Source organism: Candoia aspera, chromosome 8 (genome assembly GCF_035149785.1).
Source record: "Candoia aspera isolate rCanAsp1 chromosome 8, rCanAsp1.hap2, whole genome shotgun sequence".
Classification (NCBI taxonomy): domain Eukaryota; kingdom Metazoa; phylum Chordata; class Lepidosauria; order Squamata; family Boidae; genus Candoia; species Candoia aspera.
In genome coordinates, this window is record NC_086160.1 from 61694984 (window position 1) to 61714654 (window position 19671).

Sequence of the window (19671 nt, forward strand, 5' to 3'; positions counted from 1 at the left end):
GCTCAGTGAAGGTCATTAAATCTCTGATGCCAAGATGGTAGAAAAGCAACCTTTTTGATGATGATGATGATGATGATGATGATGATGATGATGAAGAAGAAGAAGAAGAAGAAGAAGAAGAAGAAGAAGAAGAAGAAGAAGAAGAAGAAGAAGAAGAAGAAGAAGAAGAAGAAGAAGAAGTTATTTACGTAATTAGGCAACTTGGTTCAGGATTCAGTTGAAAGTCTGAGGAATTGGATTTTTCTTGAGCTAAAGAAGAAGGATAAGATCAACTGAAACAATCTGAACCCAAACTGAAATGAAAGGACTGTGTATATTGCAGAATTTCCTCGTCACTCTTCTTGTAATTTATGCATTAATATGCATTGGTTTAGAAAAATTACTGAATAAAGTTATGAGTCATTCCTCTGTAGATTTACATAAATTTTATGATGCAGAAATATTTTTCTATAGCCATTATTTGAAGTCAGCCTCAGTATACTTATGTGTCAGTTTTAGGCTGGGTAAAGGATGCTGAAAGGACCGTCTCTCATACTCAGATTTAGCCCAGCCTGTGGGTGCTTCCTGAGCAGGTCTGCTGAGGGTCTCCACTTTTTGTGAAGTGAAAAGAAGAGGACCTGGAGGTGTGCCTTCTTGGTTGTAGCCCCAAAGCTATGAAAATATTTGTGTCCTAAGCTTTGCCCCCATATCCTGTTCAGCTTCTGTAAGTCTTTAAAAACTGCAACTGAGCTTTTGATACCAGTGTGGATCCTGGTCATTTTTGTTGCTGTTAGCTTATGGTTTTATTTTAGTCTACATTTTTTCTTGTTTGTAAACTATGGAAATAGATGATATACAAGTGATTTTATAAAATCAATTCATTGAAACAATGTTCTATGCATATTCCTTTTCCTCTGCTTTAGAGTCATGGCACCTAATGCTATAGCTTCCTACATTCCATTCAAAGGATTTCTTAGTGCTAGAGGACAGATGGGAATTGTTTGTTTCTGTATGTTCCTTAAACAAATGCAATAAACATGACAGATGCTAAAGCAGGCTAGATTATAGGACCAATTGCCTTCACAGGAATAAGTGTTAATCTTGTGAACTCCTAAGTCTCTTAGACTCAGTCATCCACAAATAAAACCTGTATGCTAGACATTGTGGGGAGGCAGGGAGGATAATGAGAGGAATGTTGAGCATAAACAACAAGAGACAGGAGGGGAATCAGTTGAACAGAGCCTACCTCATAAATGGCTATTTCTGAGAAACCTACTATTTCCACACTTAAGTTTCCCAAGTAGGAGGTTGGGTAGGAAAGACATTCCCAGACAATTTTGCAAAAACAGATTCCTTGTTGCAAGGGAATATTGCTAGAAACCTAGTGGTTTTTCCCCCTTTGTGATCTCTGTTAATTTATTCATTTGTAATATATTTATGTCACAATTTGATTAGAGGCTATTCTGCATTAAGGATATTATTTAGTATTGGCTGCTGTTTACTTTTTGGCATTGCTGCTATTTGATTATTACTGATTTTTATTGCTGTTTTATTCATTGCTGTTTTTATTTTATTGCATTTTTTATTTTTATTTTTTATTTTTGTGAAATATTATGATTTTATGTTTCTGTGACGGAAGTGGCCTTGGGAAGGCTTGGATCTAAAAGATGGAATGTAAATGATTTAAACAGATAACATGTACATATCTGTTGTGTTTGTGTACAGAGGAGATGGTGTGCAAAAACTCAGCAGCTAGTGTTGTTCTTAACATAACATGATTTTCCCACTTCTCAAAGCAAGAATTCCATTCTGGCTATCCAAGACAGCTTCTTTCCAGTCAGATCCAGGAACAACAACAAACCCCCCTCTTATTTTATATTTCTCTAATCAGCTACTTCACACACATACATAAATACACCACTATCACACTCTATGCCATTCTGGTTTTAGACCCCAACCTGAAAGGAGACACAAAGTAATAATCTCAGTCTATATATGTGCTTCCCCTCTTAGTTAGCAAAATGGTTCAAAAATCCATGGGATCCTCAGTGATGAAAAACATCACATGTTATGTTAAGGAATCATCAGTCTCTGTTTTTATTTTAATTCGGAAGATACATTCCACAATTATTGATCATTGACCATTCTAACTGGTACATCATGTTGCCTGTTTCTACTTTGGAACATTGTGGGAAATTAAATTAGTGATTCCAAGCCACTCAGTACATGAACATAAAGGAAACTCATTTTAAGGCATCATCCCTGATTATCCTTCTCCTTCAGAAGAAATATACAATGTTAAAGAAAGTACAGTTGTCATAAACTTGTAGTGATAGAATAAAGGAAGAACAGATCTATTCCTAACTTTCCATAATGGAATGCTAATCTATGGAAACATTTAAACATTCTTTTGCAAGAACGTCAAGGAAAATTATTTCCAAGCAATTTAGTCACAATTTATTGAGCTGTTTTTCTATGATATAGTTGCATGCCATTTCTCCTTTTATTTTTAAATTTACAAACCATAACATAACTCCTGAGTGGGTAATAAAACTAAAATCAGTAAATAAATGATGATTGTAATAATTATCATCTCAATTACAAATATGGTTTAATCGTATATCAAATGTAGTGAAATTGACACTTGTACTTCCACTATTTTTCTCTTACTTTTTAGTTTAATAAAGCAAAAATAAATAAAAAAATAGCTACACTTGCTTCAGTGTGCCCATGTGACACCTCTGCTCTACGGACTGCACTGGCTACTGGTTTGCTCCTGGGTGCAATTCAAGGGCCTCCTTATTTGAGGGACCATCTGTCTCCTGCTGTGTCTGCCCAGATGATATAAGCTGACAGAGTTTGTGCATTTTGGGTCCCTTCAATTAAAGGGGCTTTTGGGGACCTAGGAGGCATGCCTCTTCTTTCATAGTGTCTGCCCTCTGGAATGACATCTGTGTGGCTACCACCTGATAGCATTCTGGAGGGCCTTAAAGACCTGACTGTTCTTCCAGGCCTTGGGGTGGGGTGGCTGGAGCCCCTTCTGGGTTTTGTTGATGTATGTTTTTTTTGGGGGGGGGGTTGCTGACCAAATCCACCAACTTGTTTTTTTTTATTGTGTCCTTAATTTATTTGTTGGCTTTTTCTTTTTGAATTTTATTGAATTTTATTCTTTTTGTTGCATTATGAGCTTCCCAGAATCATTCTGGAGTTGGGTGGCTCCTAAATCAATTAAATTAAATTAAATTAAATTAAATTAAGCATGTGCAGAGGTGTGAACACAATATCAATATACAATTCCTAAAAGCGGCTTCATCTTTTACCTGAATTGCAGAGCTGCCTGCCACACTATCCTGGGAAAAGATGCTTTATTTAAGGAGTTGCAGACAGTTGCAGTCCAACAGCTCTAGTAGTATTGTGACTTGTCAAGTAGCTGCATGACTAACAAACTGCTCAGATCTAAGAGTTCTCGGAGGAAGAAACGGGTAAAATTCCATACAATCTCAGGAAAAGATGCAGCTGCTTTAAAGAGTTGTAAGATGGCACAGTTAAGACAGTTGATATGATTGGCTTTCTCATGAAAAATTAACAAGCAAGGCAAAACCAGTGAATTCAGCAGTATTCTTGCCAAGCAAAAAGAGGGCACAAGCAGTCTCTTGGAAAGTATATCTAGGAAAAAAAACACTTTCTTATCCACTGAATAATCACAGTATAGCATTAAGAGAATCTACAGCTCCTATAACCCATCACCCAGCCTCTTTTAAATTGAAAATCAGCAAACAAAATTCTCATTTTTTCTCCTTGGAAGCCTGTTAGATTTTAAAGCCTGAAATCAATCCCTATCAGCTGAATTTATTAGAAAGACCATTCCCTTTCTCTTGATTATTTAAGAAAAAAATGTTACAGCTGATTCAGACACACGTTGTTTTTACTACATTTCTCTTAGATGATAGGCTTTATATTAACTTCCCCAACTGATGCCTTTCCCAATGAAGACTTATTTATAGATGCCATGCTTTACTTACTGTTCTTCACTTATCTATCTTAGTTTGTGGAAACTGGGGAAAAAAACAGCAGGTTCTACTGGTTTCTGCACTTAGGGAAGTTTTGACCCATCTTAGGCATGTACACCATTTTCATAGAATAATTTACATTATGGCTCTGCAAATCATTCAAAAGAAGGCCATGGAAGCTGAAAACGTAGAGCTTGTTTTCAAGTCATCAAAGCAGCTGGGACATTAAAACTCCTCCCAGATGCCTCCTTAGGCATGTATGTGCACAACCACCTCATCTCTCATTTTCTCTAGGGTTGTTTCACTTTCTTCAGCATATCATCATGTTTCCCAGAAACTGTTTCTTGTCAGAAAGATAATAGTTGGGTTAGCAATATGGTGCTAATGGATGCCATGTACCTGCTGAATCCCCTAGAAGTACTGGCAGAGACCTTAAAAAATTCCAAAGTCTGATGAGATGATACAAAATAATTCTGCAATTATTTTGATATTCTCCTGCAGAAGATGTCATAAGGTGAAGGTGAGATTTCCCAGAGTCAATTGGGTTCAGAAAAAATTACTGAACTCTGGGTATCAGTAACATTTAAACCCTGTTCTTCCCGTATTGTGGTGATCTACTGTATATCCTTCTGTGATAACTTTACAGCAAACCAATGTGATATGTGTCATGCAGTTCACCTATATGTAATTGATTCTTTTTGAACAAATAAACAGAATGTCTGTGGGGTAGTAACTGTGTATGGGCAAGAGGAGCCTTGCCTCTTTTGCCTGACCAAGCTCCAACTGTTAATTTCCCCCAGTAATACTGAAAACTGGGAATTTATTCCCCTTGAATAGAGATGTAAGGGTGGGAAATTATGAGTGGTACCAAACACATTTCTATCATGTCATGGTTCTGGTGCTGCATAATTCTACCACCCTTCCAGGCCATTCACTTGTTTTAGAAAAATCAACAACATTTGGGCAAACTATGTAGCAATAGCCACAGTGAGCTTTGCTCTCATTTAAAATTGATGCTCCAGTTTTATTAGATGTCTTGTTTGTCTTTCATATTCATCCCATTTTAAGTTTCATTTCAAATGTGTAATCAATTCATGGTCAAGATTATCTGCGGATGGGAAGTGAGTTCTCAAAATCATTTTCTGCTCAGCCCTCTAATTAGGACTTACATGGAAATAATAACTTACTTTGAAAAGCTTCTATTTTCTTTGCTGGAAAGAGAATTCTAAATGGACTGCTGGCTTCCACCAATGAGGAATAATAGGGCCTGTCCATCTCCCCCCTCCACTAGTTTAATAAATCAAATGAATAGGGTCAGCTGCATTCAGAAAGAATTTGGGCTATTTTACAGAGAGAAGAAAATTCAAATAACTCTTTGCCCTGCTGAAATACATAATTCCAAATATAAATTATTCTCTATCATTCCTCTAATGAAAGGCAATCATTGATAGCAAAGATAAAAGTCAAATGCAATTCTAGTGTGTTGAACTTAAAACCTATGACATTGATAAATGGATATGTAAATGAGTGCAGTCCCTTTGTACAATGTTAGGTTTTTGGATTAGCATGATATTTATTCTGGATTCCAGCCCAGTTTTGTTGTAGTGAAATTTATTATAAATACCAGAAAGCTTACTTTCCTTCAGCCAGCAAGTATATTGGAAGGCATAATTTCAATAATGCCAGCTAAGTATTTCCTTTTAAATGGAGAGATTAAATAATATGGGCAAAAGGGGTATATTATTTTTAATAAAGGAACCTAAATATAATTCCTATGATTACTAAGATACACAGTTCAACCAAATATGTTTATATTCTCTCTCTCTCTCTCTCTCTTTCCCACCAGCTCAGCAATACCTAGTAGAACCTGGTTGCCCCACATGTAGAGTTAACATTTGGATGAGAGAACACCAGGGACTGTAGGCTACATTGGGACATTGGTGGGATTCTGGGAAGGAAAAAAACAGCCTGAAAGAAAGCAACAACAAACCACTTGTGTATCATGCCAAGAAAACTCCATGGATATGTCCATTTGGTGACTAGGATCAGATCTTAATTTAAAGAAGATCCCTCTCTTTCTGTCCTTCTCAGCCTCTCAGAACTCAAACAGAACAGGACAGAGTGATAACTCAGGAATAATAATAACAAAAATGTTAAAAATAAGAAAAATTGGACCTGTAGCACATATAAGACACAGGTTAGCATAACAGCATGTCTTCATATGCACTTGTCTAGAAGCACTGAATTGAGTGGGATTTATTTCTAAGTGGTCATTGGTGGGGGCAATCTGCAGCAGAACTGGAATTGTAGCAGGAACTGATTTATTAAAAATGAAAAAAAACAGCTTCAGGTTCAAACAGTATCTATAGGGAGAAAGTATCTCGGTACCAGTTGTTAATTTTTGTACAACAAAGCAAATATGGGAATATGAAGCATGGGATTCAAAATACGGTTGATAATATATTTAGGCAAGACTCAGACAGTATTGAAAAGAATTTGCATTTTTTGAAGCAGAATGAAGGTGATCCCAAACTTTCCAAAATGAATTTGAGTCCTCCTAAAATATTGGTAAGAGATTTAGAGGCCCCTTGACAGACCAGATTGTGCTAGAAAATGTGGTTTCCTTACTCTTTGCTTAGCATGTTATATAATTTCATTCCTTGTAATTTAGAAATCATTGTTTATAACTTAACATATTGGACAAACTGTCAATATTGATTATGCAATAAACCATGGTTAAACAAATCACAGCTCCATATATGAACCAAGCTGTATATTTCCAAAATCTGATGTATTTCTCAGATGCTCCATATGAAAGAAATGCCAGATTGAAAAAAGACGGAAAGAATATTCCTACCAAGGAACAACTCTATATGGGCTTTGCTTTTCACTTCCTGCCATAATGCAATGCAATGGCTCCTAAATGTTCATTGCATTTTGTGAGAGCAGCAGCCATTTCTAGGAATGGCTTCATTTCAGAACTGGCATTAACTTGGCAGATGCCTTTATTGAATGCTGGCTATTCAGTGGGTGGTGGCTGCTGCTAATCCCAATTCCCCAAGCAGGCATGGAGTCCTAAAAGCTATTAACCCAGATGAAATAATCCATTTTTATCTTCTTACACCTAGGATATCACATCTAAGCAGTGTGTTATTTTCTGAATGAATGTAGAGTCCAAATTAAAATTTGTGATTGGTAGACACTCTAATTCCAAAGTATGATTTTAGTTATTAATAAGACTTTATGTTTTTCTGTAGTAAGGATTATACTATGGCAATAAGAACAGCACAATGTAATTATTTTTCTGCCCTTATTCCATCTGCAGAATGCCACAGCAGTTCTTTTAGGGTAACCTAGCCCCTTTTAGGGATGAAAGGACTGGAGGAACACCTTAAGCACCACAGTGAGGATTAATCTAGGCATCAAATGGTAAAATTGCTTGGATTTGCTCTGAGTTGGACTTTGGCTGGGCAGGTCCTGTTGAGGTGATTGAGGCACGATCTGGATTGTTATCTGGAGAGAGCATGATCCTGTAAGTCTCAAGGAAGTGGACAAGATCCTTGGAGCTGTGAATATAGCCAGTTGTGTATCAATCTATGACCCTCTTAGTTGCATCCAGATGGTAGTGAATTTATCTTTGAATGAGGGGGTAGTTCTGCATGCCTTGAAGGAAGCAATGATATTCCACAGCCGTCACAGACAAAGTGTAATATACTCCAAAAGCAAAATAATAACTCCACCACATACTTCCAGATTGCCAAGCAATCTATGAACACATCAAAGGTAGCCTGGTGGGTCCCTCAACTCAGGATTCATAGCAGAAACAGAAATGCAACAATTAGTCTTCCCATTAATGCAGCCCCCAAAATGAATTCACTACATAGATGAAACCTTTGTCATAGTAAAAGAAGAGAACAATTAGAAAACACATATGGTTCAATCAGCATATGTTCTAATAATGAAGTGGCCATATCCTTTGCTTTGCCTCATTTCTGAGACGTCATTTGGCATTTTCAGCATCTGGCAGAGATGTCTGGGTATGATTTGTGCATGAGCAGAAGTCTCTTCTGACATGTTTAGTTTGTTTTAAGTGCCAGAAAAGACTATTGGTACTGCCTGTTGAAGTTTTGAGGCAATGAAAAGTATTCATTGAGAAAAATCACCTCACCTCTTCACCTCCACTTGTAGAATGGAACCACTTCTGAGGTGAATCCATGCTGCCTCACACTGACCTTGGCTACCTCATACGTAAGTAGGTGCAAAAATACCATACTCAGAAAAAATTCTCTTTGAAAACAATTCTCTCTCCTGAAATTAAATGAGCACTGTAGGAAAATAAAGTGAGATTTCTCTGTCTGGCACTTTTTTTGACCTGGTATATTTTTGTTCAACTTGAGGACTTCTGCACTGAGCAAAATCTAATAAAATCTGGAAAGGTCTAATGAAATGACCATCTTACAGCTATCATATAGCACAAATAATATTTCTTTCATATAATTTCCCAGCAACGTATGGCACCAATGACATCTTTTACTCTTTCTGATTCTTCAGTCTCATATCTAGTCTGAGGGAGAGATCTGTCGTACTTGATGCTTAGCACGCCTACTATATTTGTTATTGCCACCAAAAATATGGATCATCATTGTTATTCACTTGTTTGCCACTAAATTTGAGCAGAAAAATCCCAGATTTCTGGGGCTGACAAACACAAACATTCATCAGCTTGGGAGAATGGACAACATACTGCAGGTCAAATTAGCCATCTTCTAATAGTAATAATACTACTTCTTCAATAGTATATGTGAAATTATGTTGTTGTTGCTCTGATTCCACAACCTTATACTTCTTATTTCAATGGATTTTCAATGAATCTCTCTTCCTAGCAATTGGAGTAGAAATATTGATATATTTGTGGGGGATGCATATCCAGTCATCCATGAGTTGAATGGCTGTTGTGTGGATTTCACACCATGATTGTGGATTAGAAACTGCACAATAATGCATTTTCCCCACTGTAAATAAAAACGTTTGCAAGTTTTTCTCTCTCCATTTCCAGCTATAATGCTTTGCTTATTAAACTGTGCTTACAATATAATATTTTAAAATGGTATCTAGTTGATACTCATTGGTTGAACAATTGCAGTATATATATTGATGTTCACTAGTACTACTAAGTTAGTACTACTATTCTACTTTTTTTTTTTATCCATTCAATCATATCCAATTCTCGGTGACTGCCTGGCCAAGTCCTTGCAGTTTTCTTGGCAAGGTTTTTTGGAAGTGGTTTGCCATTGCCTTCTTCCAAGACTATTCTACTTACCTGTTTCAAAATTTGCTTCCAGGACCTCATAATTTTATTTCTCAGTATCATGTAGCACAACCATTAACTCTATCCATTATCTAGACAGCCAGCTTTTCCATGAGACAAGCAAATCACTATGTTATCTTCATGTCCTTCAGATGGCCCATATCATCATTCCTTAAAATATCCTCTTCATTCCCAAAGAATGGGTCTTTTTAAGGGCATCCTATTATAGCATGACTCTATCCTTCTCTGAAATCTCCATGCTACAAGATAGCAGACAGGGGTATCTGCAGGAAAGTAGGACAACCTATAGCAAGCCCTACCCCTCAATGACATCATAATTCCCTCCTTTATGCTGCCTGCATCATGATGCCATTGCAGGGCAGATCCTGTGTGTTGATGTCACTGCACATACTCAGACACTGCAAAAGCACATCTATGCTTGCTAGCAAAAAACAGGCCAGACAACCCAGCTGGCTTCTGTTCTGCCAATAATTGTCAGTTATCAGTCAAGAGTAAACTGGCTGCATCCTGTTGCTGCTGGACTGTTGACTGTTTCTATTTTGCAGTTTGATGCCCTCTGCTTGGATTTTTTTAAAAAAACATTTTCTGGGAATCAACTTATATCGATTGACATCACTGCTATAGCAGACAAACCCGTGAAAGCAGATATGGGTCAAGGCCTTCAGTACTATAGAAGAGAATGTTCCCTTGAAGTGGGAACCACAATTTTATTTATTTATATAAAAACTTATATGGCTGCCTATCTTATACAAGATAATCCTAGGCAGCTCACAATAATATTAAATAAAGCAGAATAAAAAAGCCAACCCGACAACAACATCACATATCCCAAACACAGTGTCACAACATAACATAACCTCCCCATGATCTTACATTTGCTGGACTCACTTCTAGCCTAGCCTAAAGCCTGAGTTTGGATATCAGGTTCTCAAAACTCTCATCCAAGTTTTGCAGACTTCCCATTCAGCTACCTTGGTCTCAAGGGAATGAGCTGTTCTTTAAAGGACAGAGACTCATTCCACAGAAAGCTCATTCCAGGAGGCAGTAGCTATACTTGTCATACACTGCACAATGCAAGGATAGGGAAACTGTAGTATTTCAGTTGTGCCTAAACCTTCAGTGTGACTCATCCCTGGCTATCTATTATACAGATGCCAAGATTTGTTGTCCATCTGGAGTGCCACACTCACCCTTGCATATGCCCAGAATAGCATCCCTGCTAGCTTCCTACATTTATGTTTTTTTTTAAATCATTATTTGTATTTAAGTTATATTAAAATGCATACCCTGCTTCCTACTGTATACAGCATTGATAACCCAGCATTGAAAATGATGTGACTTACAATCCAAAATAGAGAAGAATTCACCACCCAGTCTAAACTGGGGATTCCTGCAGGTAACACATGAAGAATTTCCATAATTAGATGGTGTGAGGATATGAGATTTTTAGAGGCATTTAGGCACAAAGGCAGAGTGACCTTGGGTCAGTTGTTCCATCAGCACTAGGAAGGTAGCAATGGCAAACCACTTCTAAAAAATGTTGCCAAGAAATTACATGGACTTGTTCATGTGGTTACCAGGAACCAAGACTGACTTGAAGGCATGAGCACACATACATAAATAAATAAATAAAGGGCATGCTGCCTCCTCCCACACACACACAAATGGAATTCCTTCTCAAGACAACTCTAGCAGTTACAATTTGGACTATAAAAAATGTATACACAAATCTTGTATTCCAGAATACCAGTGTTAAGTAGCACTGGAGAGACTGAGATTCAAGTCCATTCTCAATCATGCAAGCTCAGTGCCTGATAAGTATCTCTTAGGTTTCTACCCCCAGGTTTTGTGTTATAGGGATAGATTAGAAGGAGTATTTTGTATGAGAAAGAATATAAATCCAAGGAATTGAACAAATAAATAGAAGCAGATAACCCAAATCACATACTGAAGGGAATAAGAAATGCAGCATTGTCAAAGATTCTGACTGATCTGATATAAACATTGATAAAGCTATGATATTATGACAATGCTTATATCATAATGACATAAGCAGAGCACAGCAGTGAAGGAGCCCAAGGACAGGAAAGTTGAAATTGAATCTGACATTCATTTCATGCAGCAGCTTTCTTCCAACCATTGAAATGTCATTTCCTATCATTATTGTTTTAAATTCCTGCTTCTCAAATTACATATGAGATAGTTTGCATGGTAGAGCTTCACTGAGAAGGAAGAAATAATACATATTGTGTTCTAAATCACTCTCTCATTTCTTTACCATCCAAAGAAATTTCATGGAAATTGGCCAGGTGCAAGGTGTGAAAGTTAGGTAGTTTTGCATCAATTATATGAACTTCATAAATGTGCCCTTAATGTGGGGGGGGGGGAAGAAAAAGAATAGGCTGTGGTCAATTCAACATGTTTTCTGTTTTGCATAGAATAAAAGGGGTCAAATGATCATATCAGTGTCACATATAAATTACTTTATATCCAGTTATTTAGCTGAGCACTTTTCAAAGGAATTATCAAGCAAAGCCACTAAAGTTGATGTAGGTTTTTTACTTTTGTTTCTTTTTAAAGCCTAAAGATTACATGAAATGCTAATGCTGTCACTGAGCGCTTACAGAAGAAGGTAATCTAGTGGAAGATTTCAAAGCTTTTAATGCTATTGCATTTAATAGCGTTATCTACATTGTACAACAGCAATTTATGCACACAAACAGACAGTAAATACTCACCATATTCACTGTCATAGAAAATAATAAATTTCTGCCAGGCATATTCTGTGACCACCCTCAAGATGACATCATTGATGTAAACAGGTGGGCGGACAAAAAGGGTGTAATCATCATTCCTGTTACTCCTTGTAGTGCCACAGCCACTCCTTGGAGTCCCAGCTGTTGACCTCTGGATGAAGAGATGAGGGATGTGCATGGCATCTGCCAGGGACTGGAGTGATCCTGCCGATGTACAACCAATTGAGCTGACTAGAGCCAGGATCCCATGGTTCATGAGTTCACAGGCTGAAAAAAAACAAAAAAAGCAAATGAGAGTCAAGATGACAAGATAAATATAAGAGATACACTTTTTTTCTTTAAAAAACAAATATCCTGCTAACACAAAATAGTGAAAGTTGACATGCAACAGATTCAGTGAAGTAAGGAAAGACTCGGGAGTTTCCATAAATTTGATGTATCTTGTCTTCTCTGAAAACAGGCTTCTTTTAAAAAGTCAGTGTGGTGCCATAAAAGCCATGAGGCTTGTCCATTCATTTCAAACTGCCAAACGTATTATTGTTAATGAGACCTATATGGTGCCTATCCTTTACAGCCTGGGAACAGGGGAGAGCCAGAGAAGGAACTACATCCATAAATATTGCCTTTGGAGGACTCTGATGGACATTAGTAATAGAATCCAATATTAAATTAAACCGAGTTATGAGGAGATAAATGCAGCTCAAAGTCAACATGCCAGCTCTGGAGATAAGATATTTTGCATTATATGCAGAGAGATTTTGAAAGAATAATGGTTCAGAGTGGAATATAATATATGCATCTTCATCCAGAAAGAACCAAAAACCTAAATTACTTTGGTGCAATAAATAAAATCCTAAAACAACAAGAAGCAAAAGGCAGCATATTTCAAGCAGACCTTGCTTTTTCCATAGGGGGCAATTCAGAGGCTTCAGGTATAATTCCATTTTAAGAAGGATTGGGTATGATAGCCAGTGAAATTGGCCCATGAGGAATGATTTCAACATCCTGAGAATTTGTATTGTGTTAAGTGGTACTACAGATCTGTATGTCACAATTTTGTGCTTCTCTCATTGGTGAGGGAGAGGGAGAACAGGGGAAAAGCTCTCATAGGAGAGTCAAGGATGGCAGAGCCAACATGAATAAGACAAAGAGTGTGAGCTCAGTAAATGCATGATTCCTAATCTGTGTCATGAGATCTTCATGTCTGACAGTGGATCCCAATATACTGGTGAAAGTGGTGGACTACACAGCCCAGCATTGTGCCAAGAGCTAATTTCTGGCATCTCCATTTACCAGAATCTATGTATGGAAGGACTTATGCTCAGGACCCCTGCTAACTGCTGCCCATGAAACCATGTAAGTGGACATTATTCATCTACATCAACCTTCCAATTCTGTCTTCCAGAAGCTTTAGCCTACAACTCCCATCATCCCCAGCTGCCATGTCATGCAGAGTGTAACATATCTGAAGAGCACCAAGTTGGGGAATGTTGCATACTAGGACTATGTGAAGCTTTGTTTGATTTGTTTCACCTCATTAAAGTAGACTCATGGGTCAAAGTGAAGTCTTGCTTCAAAGCAGTAAGTGGAATCCTGAAGCATTTTGAAGATTCAATAGTTTTTCTGCTGCTTTTGGGATTCTTATAGACAATATAGAATGTTGCAACTTAAATTCCATATATGAAGAATGGTGAGGAGATGTTGAATGGTATGACAGCCTCTCTGACACCGACATGAGCAGTTGCCATTAAGATTTATCACTTCATTAAATTCTTTGCCTAACAGAGCTATTTTTGAAGTGGCAAGACTAAGATTTCTTTGGCTCCATTCACTTCCTCAGACATCAGCTTCTTTAATACATCCAGCCATATGCCCTTACTTTTCTCTCCATTGCACTGATGGAATGTTACCATTCTTTGCTGGTTTTGCTAACCCATTGGAGCTTGATATTATAAATATAGTTCATGTTGCATGATTGTAGCAGGTTTACATCTCTTGACAATGAGTGAAATGGCCATCAGGCTAACTCAAACTTTTACTTTTCTAGTAATAGGATTGGTGGCAAGACTTCTTTCTCTCTGCCAGTCTTTTTCTCCCAGGCTTGCCTATCTTTGTGGCATTCTATCCTATTGTGTTATTCCTGCTTCTACTTCCTCTCCTAACTTTCTAATCCAGAGTATGGCCACCAAGTAATAACTCTCACAAGCAAATCTTGCCAATGATGAGGGGTTTCTTTTCAGGAGATATCAAACATGCCAACCAGCTATGCCACTAATCTTCCTGGCATGCCAGAAAACCCAGTGATCAGAACAAGCATCATAGCTAACCATATCATAAGGGCAAGTCAATGGTTATACTTTTAGTTCTATCCAGAAGATTTCCCAATATGCCCAGCTCAGCCTAGCACCCCAATGAAGTGGGGGGTGAAGGTTCCTTCCAAGGAGGGATGAAGTTTGCCAACCAACCATGCCAGTCCTTCTGACACCCTCAGAAAAACAAGCAAACTTTATTTTAATACAGTTTTTGAAAGCTCATATTTTTAATTGAAGTAGGACCCTTGCTGCACTGATTCAGTCAATTTCTTTATGAGCTCTTCGCTGGACAATTTGGAAGCTGTTGCACTGCTCATTAGTACTGTTGTATTTGACTCTGCTATTTCTATCCTAAAACAGCTACAGGGGGGTATTTGAAAAATATATTATAGTAAGACCCTTTAAAGCATCCAAATAAAACTTGGCAGTGTTGATATTTTCTACAGGGTCTAAGTTCCCTACTATTTTCATGCCACTCTGCCAAAAAGTGGAACAGATTCATGTGTTTGGAAATTTCCCCATTAGAGCCTGTGGATGAATTTTCTTTTGAAACAATTCTTGAATTGGCTTAAATTGAATCTATTCTCAAAACATGCCTTTTTTGACTCTCAGATTCAATTCAAATCTAATCAGGACTGATTTGTACAAGCCTGATGTTTGTACAAAGAGTATGTTGTACAATTAAGTCCATACAGTATGTGTACCTATGCAAGATGACTCTTCTTTACCTTGACAAGGCATTTTGTGTAATGGAGGAAATCATATTTGCCTCCTCAAAGTGCAGCAATAATGTAGTTCATTCTGTTGAGGCATTTTGCTTAGGTTATGGGAACTTCTTGGTATGTTTAGTAGGCATGCATGCAGAATATGTGCATAGGAGCTTTATGATGGCTACAGGTTGTGTGAAAAGCAGCAACCAGAAGCAATATAGGCAGCTTCACTTTTAGAAACAGGAAGCCATTTTGTTTTGCAAAGCATCCTTGATGAAATTATTTATTTGAAGTGAGGCATTCTTTTGAAGCTTTGCACAAGTCCTGGGCTAATTAGCATAACCCATTGCAGGTTGACACTTGGGGAATTTCCCAGTGATTTGGTGGGCAATTTAATTGAGTGCTTGGCTGCCAACTGGCAACAGGAGGTGAACTGGACATTTGATGAAATTGCTCCTGAGTAGTCTACTTCTGTTTACTGATCCTGGATAGCCCCTTGGTCTACCAAGAAGCCCTGAGAGATGAAGTTTAAATGAAATGTCTTGAAAAAGACATGATATGAACTTAACTTAAAGGAGTATGAACTCAAGTTCAAGCCTACACTGTGTTGAAAGGGAAGCAAAGCATTATTACTTCTTCTTTATTGCATTAGTGGGCTGTCATCTGAGGCCGTGGTATAGGGCAGAAAGTTCTACTGAGCTACTGGAAGTTCAGTTCACAGTATTAGTTCACTAGCTTCCAAAGCATACTTACACTGTAAACCACAGCAGAAAAGAATCCACAGGACTTTAAAAATACATCAAAATATCAATATAAGAAACACAGTGTTCTTCATGCAAAAAGTAACACCTTGCAACTAATGGTCCGGTTAATGAAGGCTGAGCAGCAGTACAAACACTTGAAGTACTATATTAATGACATCCACATTAATACTAAAAGTGTTTATCATGATTAATGTTAGAGCAGTTGATAAATATCAAAGGAATTAATAATGATTAAGCCCATAATTTTGACATATTACTCCTGTGAGAAATATGTAGATAGTAAAGTGTTTACATTGGCTTTCTAATGAAGTTGAAAGCTGAAGGAGGAAGCAGTGCAACTTTTTCAAAGTATCTGAACAGTATCCAAGATTTTTCATACAAAATTTATGCTTAGCCATCAACATGGGTAGCTGACCTGCTCTTCAAGATTCAGTGCAGGCAACTACACATCTAATGAACTGCTACATTAAACTGCTGCTTCTGTGTGTATATGTGCTGTCAACGTTGACCAGATGCATATATTTTGCTAGTCATGGGCATTTACTCATTTCTCAGAAAATTTAGAGTGTGTTGAAAGTTCATAAATTCAGCAAGGGTTGAAGAAAATTAAAGACTGAATCTGAGTCAGGACTTACAGTAGACTTGCAACACCATTTCAAAGTCAGGAAAAACTAAGTCTTAGAATAACTGGATTATTAAAGGATATACTCTGAATATTGGCTGTTCCTCTACTACTCATTGAACTAAATTATATTGAGTCAGTTGGGGTACCATATTTGAACTTTCCATAAAAAGAGGACACTTGGGAGATGAAGCATCTAGTAACTCATGTTGCATTAACATGCCCTCACCATTATCCCATAGTTCTTACCCATCCCATAGTTCTTATTTCATTGCCTTGTTGCAGTGGTATCAAAACTTGGACATATATTGTCAGGAGCAAAAACAGAGACATTTTTGCCAAATGTGCTGAGCTTAGAGCAATGTTTATTTTTTTATGGTTAATACAGTAACTAAGTTAAGCATGCTATCTGAATACAACCAAATAGCCTCAATCATTTTGTAACAGGTTCCATTGTAAGAAGTTTGGCTGAACAGTAATGTAAGGCAATGGGCTAGAAACCAGGAGTCTGTGGGTTCTAGTCCTGCCTTAGGCATGAAAGCTGGCTAGGTGACCTTGGGCCAGTCCCTCTCTCAGTCCAACTCACCTCACTGGGTTGTTGTGGGGAAAATAGGAGGAGGAAGGAATATTAGGTATGTTCACCACCTTGAGTTATTTATAAAAATAATAAAGACAGGATAGAAAATAATTAAAATAAAAATGAATAAATTTGTCTAAAATATAAGGAGTTCAGAATTACCATCTTCTGCCCACAGAAGTCAGTTCAATACAGTTCATCAATGGCTTTAATAGAGATTATCAATTGTTCTTTCAGAAAGGGAGAATTGGACATATATTTACCCAGCCTTTGCCAGAGATAATAACTTTAATTTAAGGCTAGAATCAGAATGTGAAATTACAAGTAGGCTGTGAGGAGAACTCCATACCTTCATTTTCCACATGGTATTGGATCCTATGCAATAAGAAAAGGTTGCTTTAATAATAGCACATCATGCCTTGCATTTCTTTGCAATGAAAGGGAAGTAAGATTTAAGTTTACAATTTTGTTCTCAATTATGGAGAGTAGTGTAACAGAAACAGAAAATAAGAAAAAGGACCCCATACAGTAGGTAAAAACAAAATCCTGCAATTCCTGTAGTGAAAAGAAGTTGCTTACATAATCTGAAGAGAAAAGGTATCTCTTTAGTGGGAAAGGTGGCATGGCTGCTGTTGCTCCTGCTTTTATACCTCTCCGTCCTCCCTATTCTCTTTTTCTACAGTGCGTGTCAACTGGATCACAACTTGCTCTAACCTGACAAACACTCCCATAACATGACCTCTTTTCCTTCCACCTCTTGGCCTTTCTGTGCCCTCAGGTTAACCACAGCAAAGGCTGAAAGAGGAGTTTTTTCAAGTGACAGAGGTAGCACACTTGGACCATCAGGGAGAGGAGGTTTACTGAAGGAATTTGGTGTGCTCTTGTCGAACACATCTGGTGGTATTACATTGGAAAAAGACATGCCACAACATGCAGGGTAGAGCTGAAGCAGATATTTTTAAACTTGATTCAACATTACACTAAGGTGGGATTAATTAACAATGGCTTGATTACTAATCCACAATTGGCTGAGCTTACAAATTGCACTAAGCCAAAACCAGGACATCAATGTTCCTACTTAATGCAATGTGTCAAGCTACCCATTTTCTGTGACTTCCAGATATATTTAAACACAAAATCCTGTGTTTCAGATATTAAGCTCCAACACCAGACAGCTCCAAGAAAAATCTCAGAAATGAGGATCTTGTCTGGACCAATAATTTAAAACAATTACTCATGTGTTTTTGTCATCTGTGCTGTATTCAAATACTGTGTGTTGCCCTCTTACAAGAAACAGCCCCCACTGCCCCTCCTATATCTGAAATGTGAGTTCTATTTGAAGAGTTTTATAGAACTACCTGCTATGCTTTTTTTTTGCCTGATCAAAGAGAATATTTTAAAACATTCTAATTTAGGAGGAAAAACAAGAATGTGTGGTACAATTATTTGTGTAGATATGAGTTGCTGTTGTCAGAACTTTGTAACAACAAAATGAACTCAGAATGAACAACCAAGGAAACAAGTTTCTCTGAACTATGATTATTTAGACTTATTGAGAAAAAGTTAAGGTGACAGCAAAGAATTCTGTCCAGAACCTCTCTTAGGCCTGGAAGCTGGCTGGTGACTTTGGGCCGGTCACTGTCTTTCATCCCTAAACTAGGAGATTGAAAAGCACATCTATCTACAATCCATACTGGACCAGCATGATAGATATAATCATGCAGATCTATAATCTTCTGTGAAGTGGCAGTGGATTGATATGGACTGATGTTTTAGCTGGAAGGAAGTTGTAGGATGCAGCCTGTATTTCTTCTGGAATGTGAATTGGATTGTACCTGGGCAAAGTTTACAAAATGTTTAGCATCATACTCCTCCATGTGTGACGTTTCTCTCAGTATTGCAGACCTCATAATGAGTGAGGTAGATGGAGTAGCATGTATGTTTCTTCCATCATATTTATTTCATAATCCCACTCCCCATGGCTGCCATCTTCCTCCAAGGGGCTTACCAGGAGAGGCCTAACAGTTAGCAAAGGCACCTGAAAAGCCATGTATTAGAAATAAATATATATGTGTACCTGAATTATATTTCTACAAGATACGTATATATAGAATTGTAACAGTTATAATGATATATTATACTTTGGGGTTTTTTTCTTTTGTTTTTCTCTCACCCTTTTTTAAAGCACTCTTTGTGTGTTGTTTCTTTGTTCTGAGAATGTATGTATTTGCATTATAATTACTTTTGTGTTTTTTTTTCTTTTTCCTTGTTTGTCACTATTTTAAAATCGACAGCAACAGCAACAACAAAAGCAAAGCCACCTGAAAAGAAAGTATATTATCCTTTAGACCTCCACAGGTTCTTTTTCTGCCTTCAGGATTTTAAAAAGAGATTTTTTATAAAAAATCTGATATAATTTTTTATTTAAAAATAAATCAGAAGGCATTTAATCCTTGGGAGGAGAGCAATGACAAATTTTGATAAAATAGTTAAGAGCAGAGACATCACACCAACAACAAAGGTCCGCATAGTTAAAGCAATGGTGTTCCCCGTAGTAACATATGGCTGCGAGAGCTGGACCATAAAGAAGGCTGAGAGAAGGAAGATAGATG

The 19671-nt window shown here is 37.4% G+C and overlaps 1 protein-coding gene across 2 annotated transcripts in view; it reads right to left on the bottom strand.

Moving 5' to 3' along the window:
• GRID2 (glutamate ionotropic receptor delta type subunit 2) overlaps nt 1-19671 on the bottom strand; it is a 984963-nt gene that overhangs the window by 408683 nt on the left and 556609 nt on the right. The window contains exon 3 of one of the 2 annotated variants that reach the window (XM_063310079.1): nt 12057-12341. The exons of the other annotated variant lie outside the window; for it this stretch is intronic. Coding sequence (XP_063166149.1) covers nt 12057-12341 — 285 coding nt within the window. The remainder of the gene's footprint in view (nt 1-12056; nt 12342-19671) is intronic. 2 annotated transcript variants of the gene reach the window in all.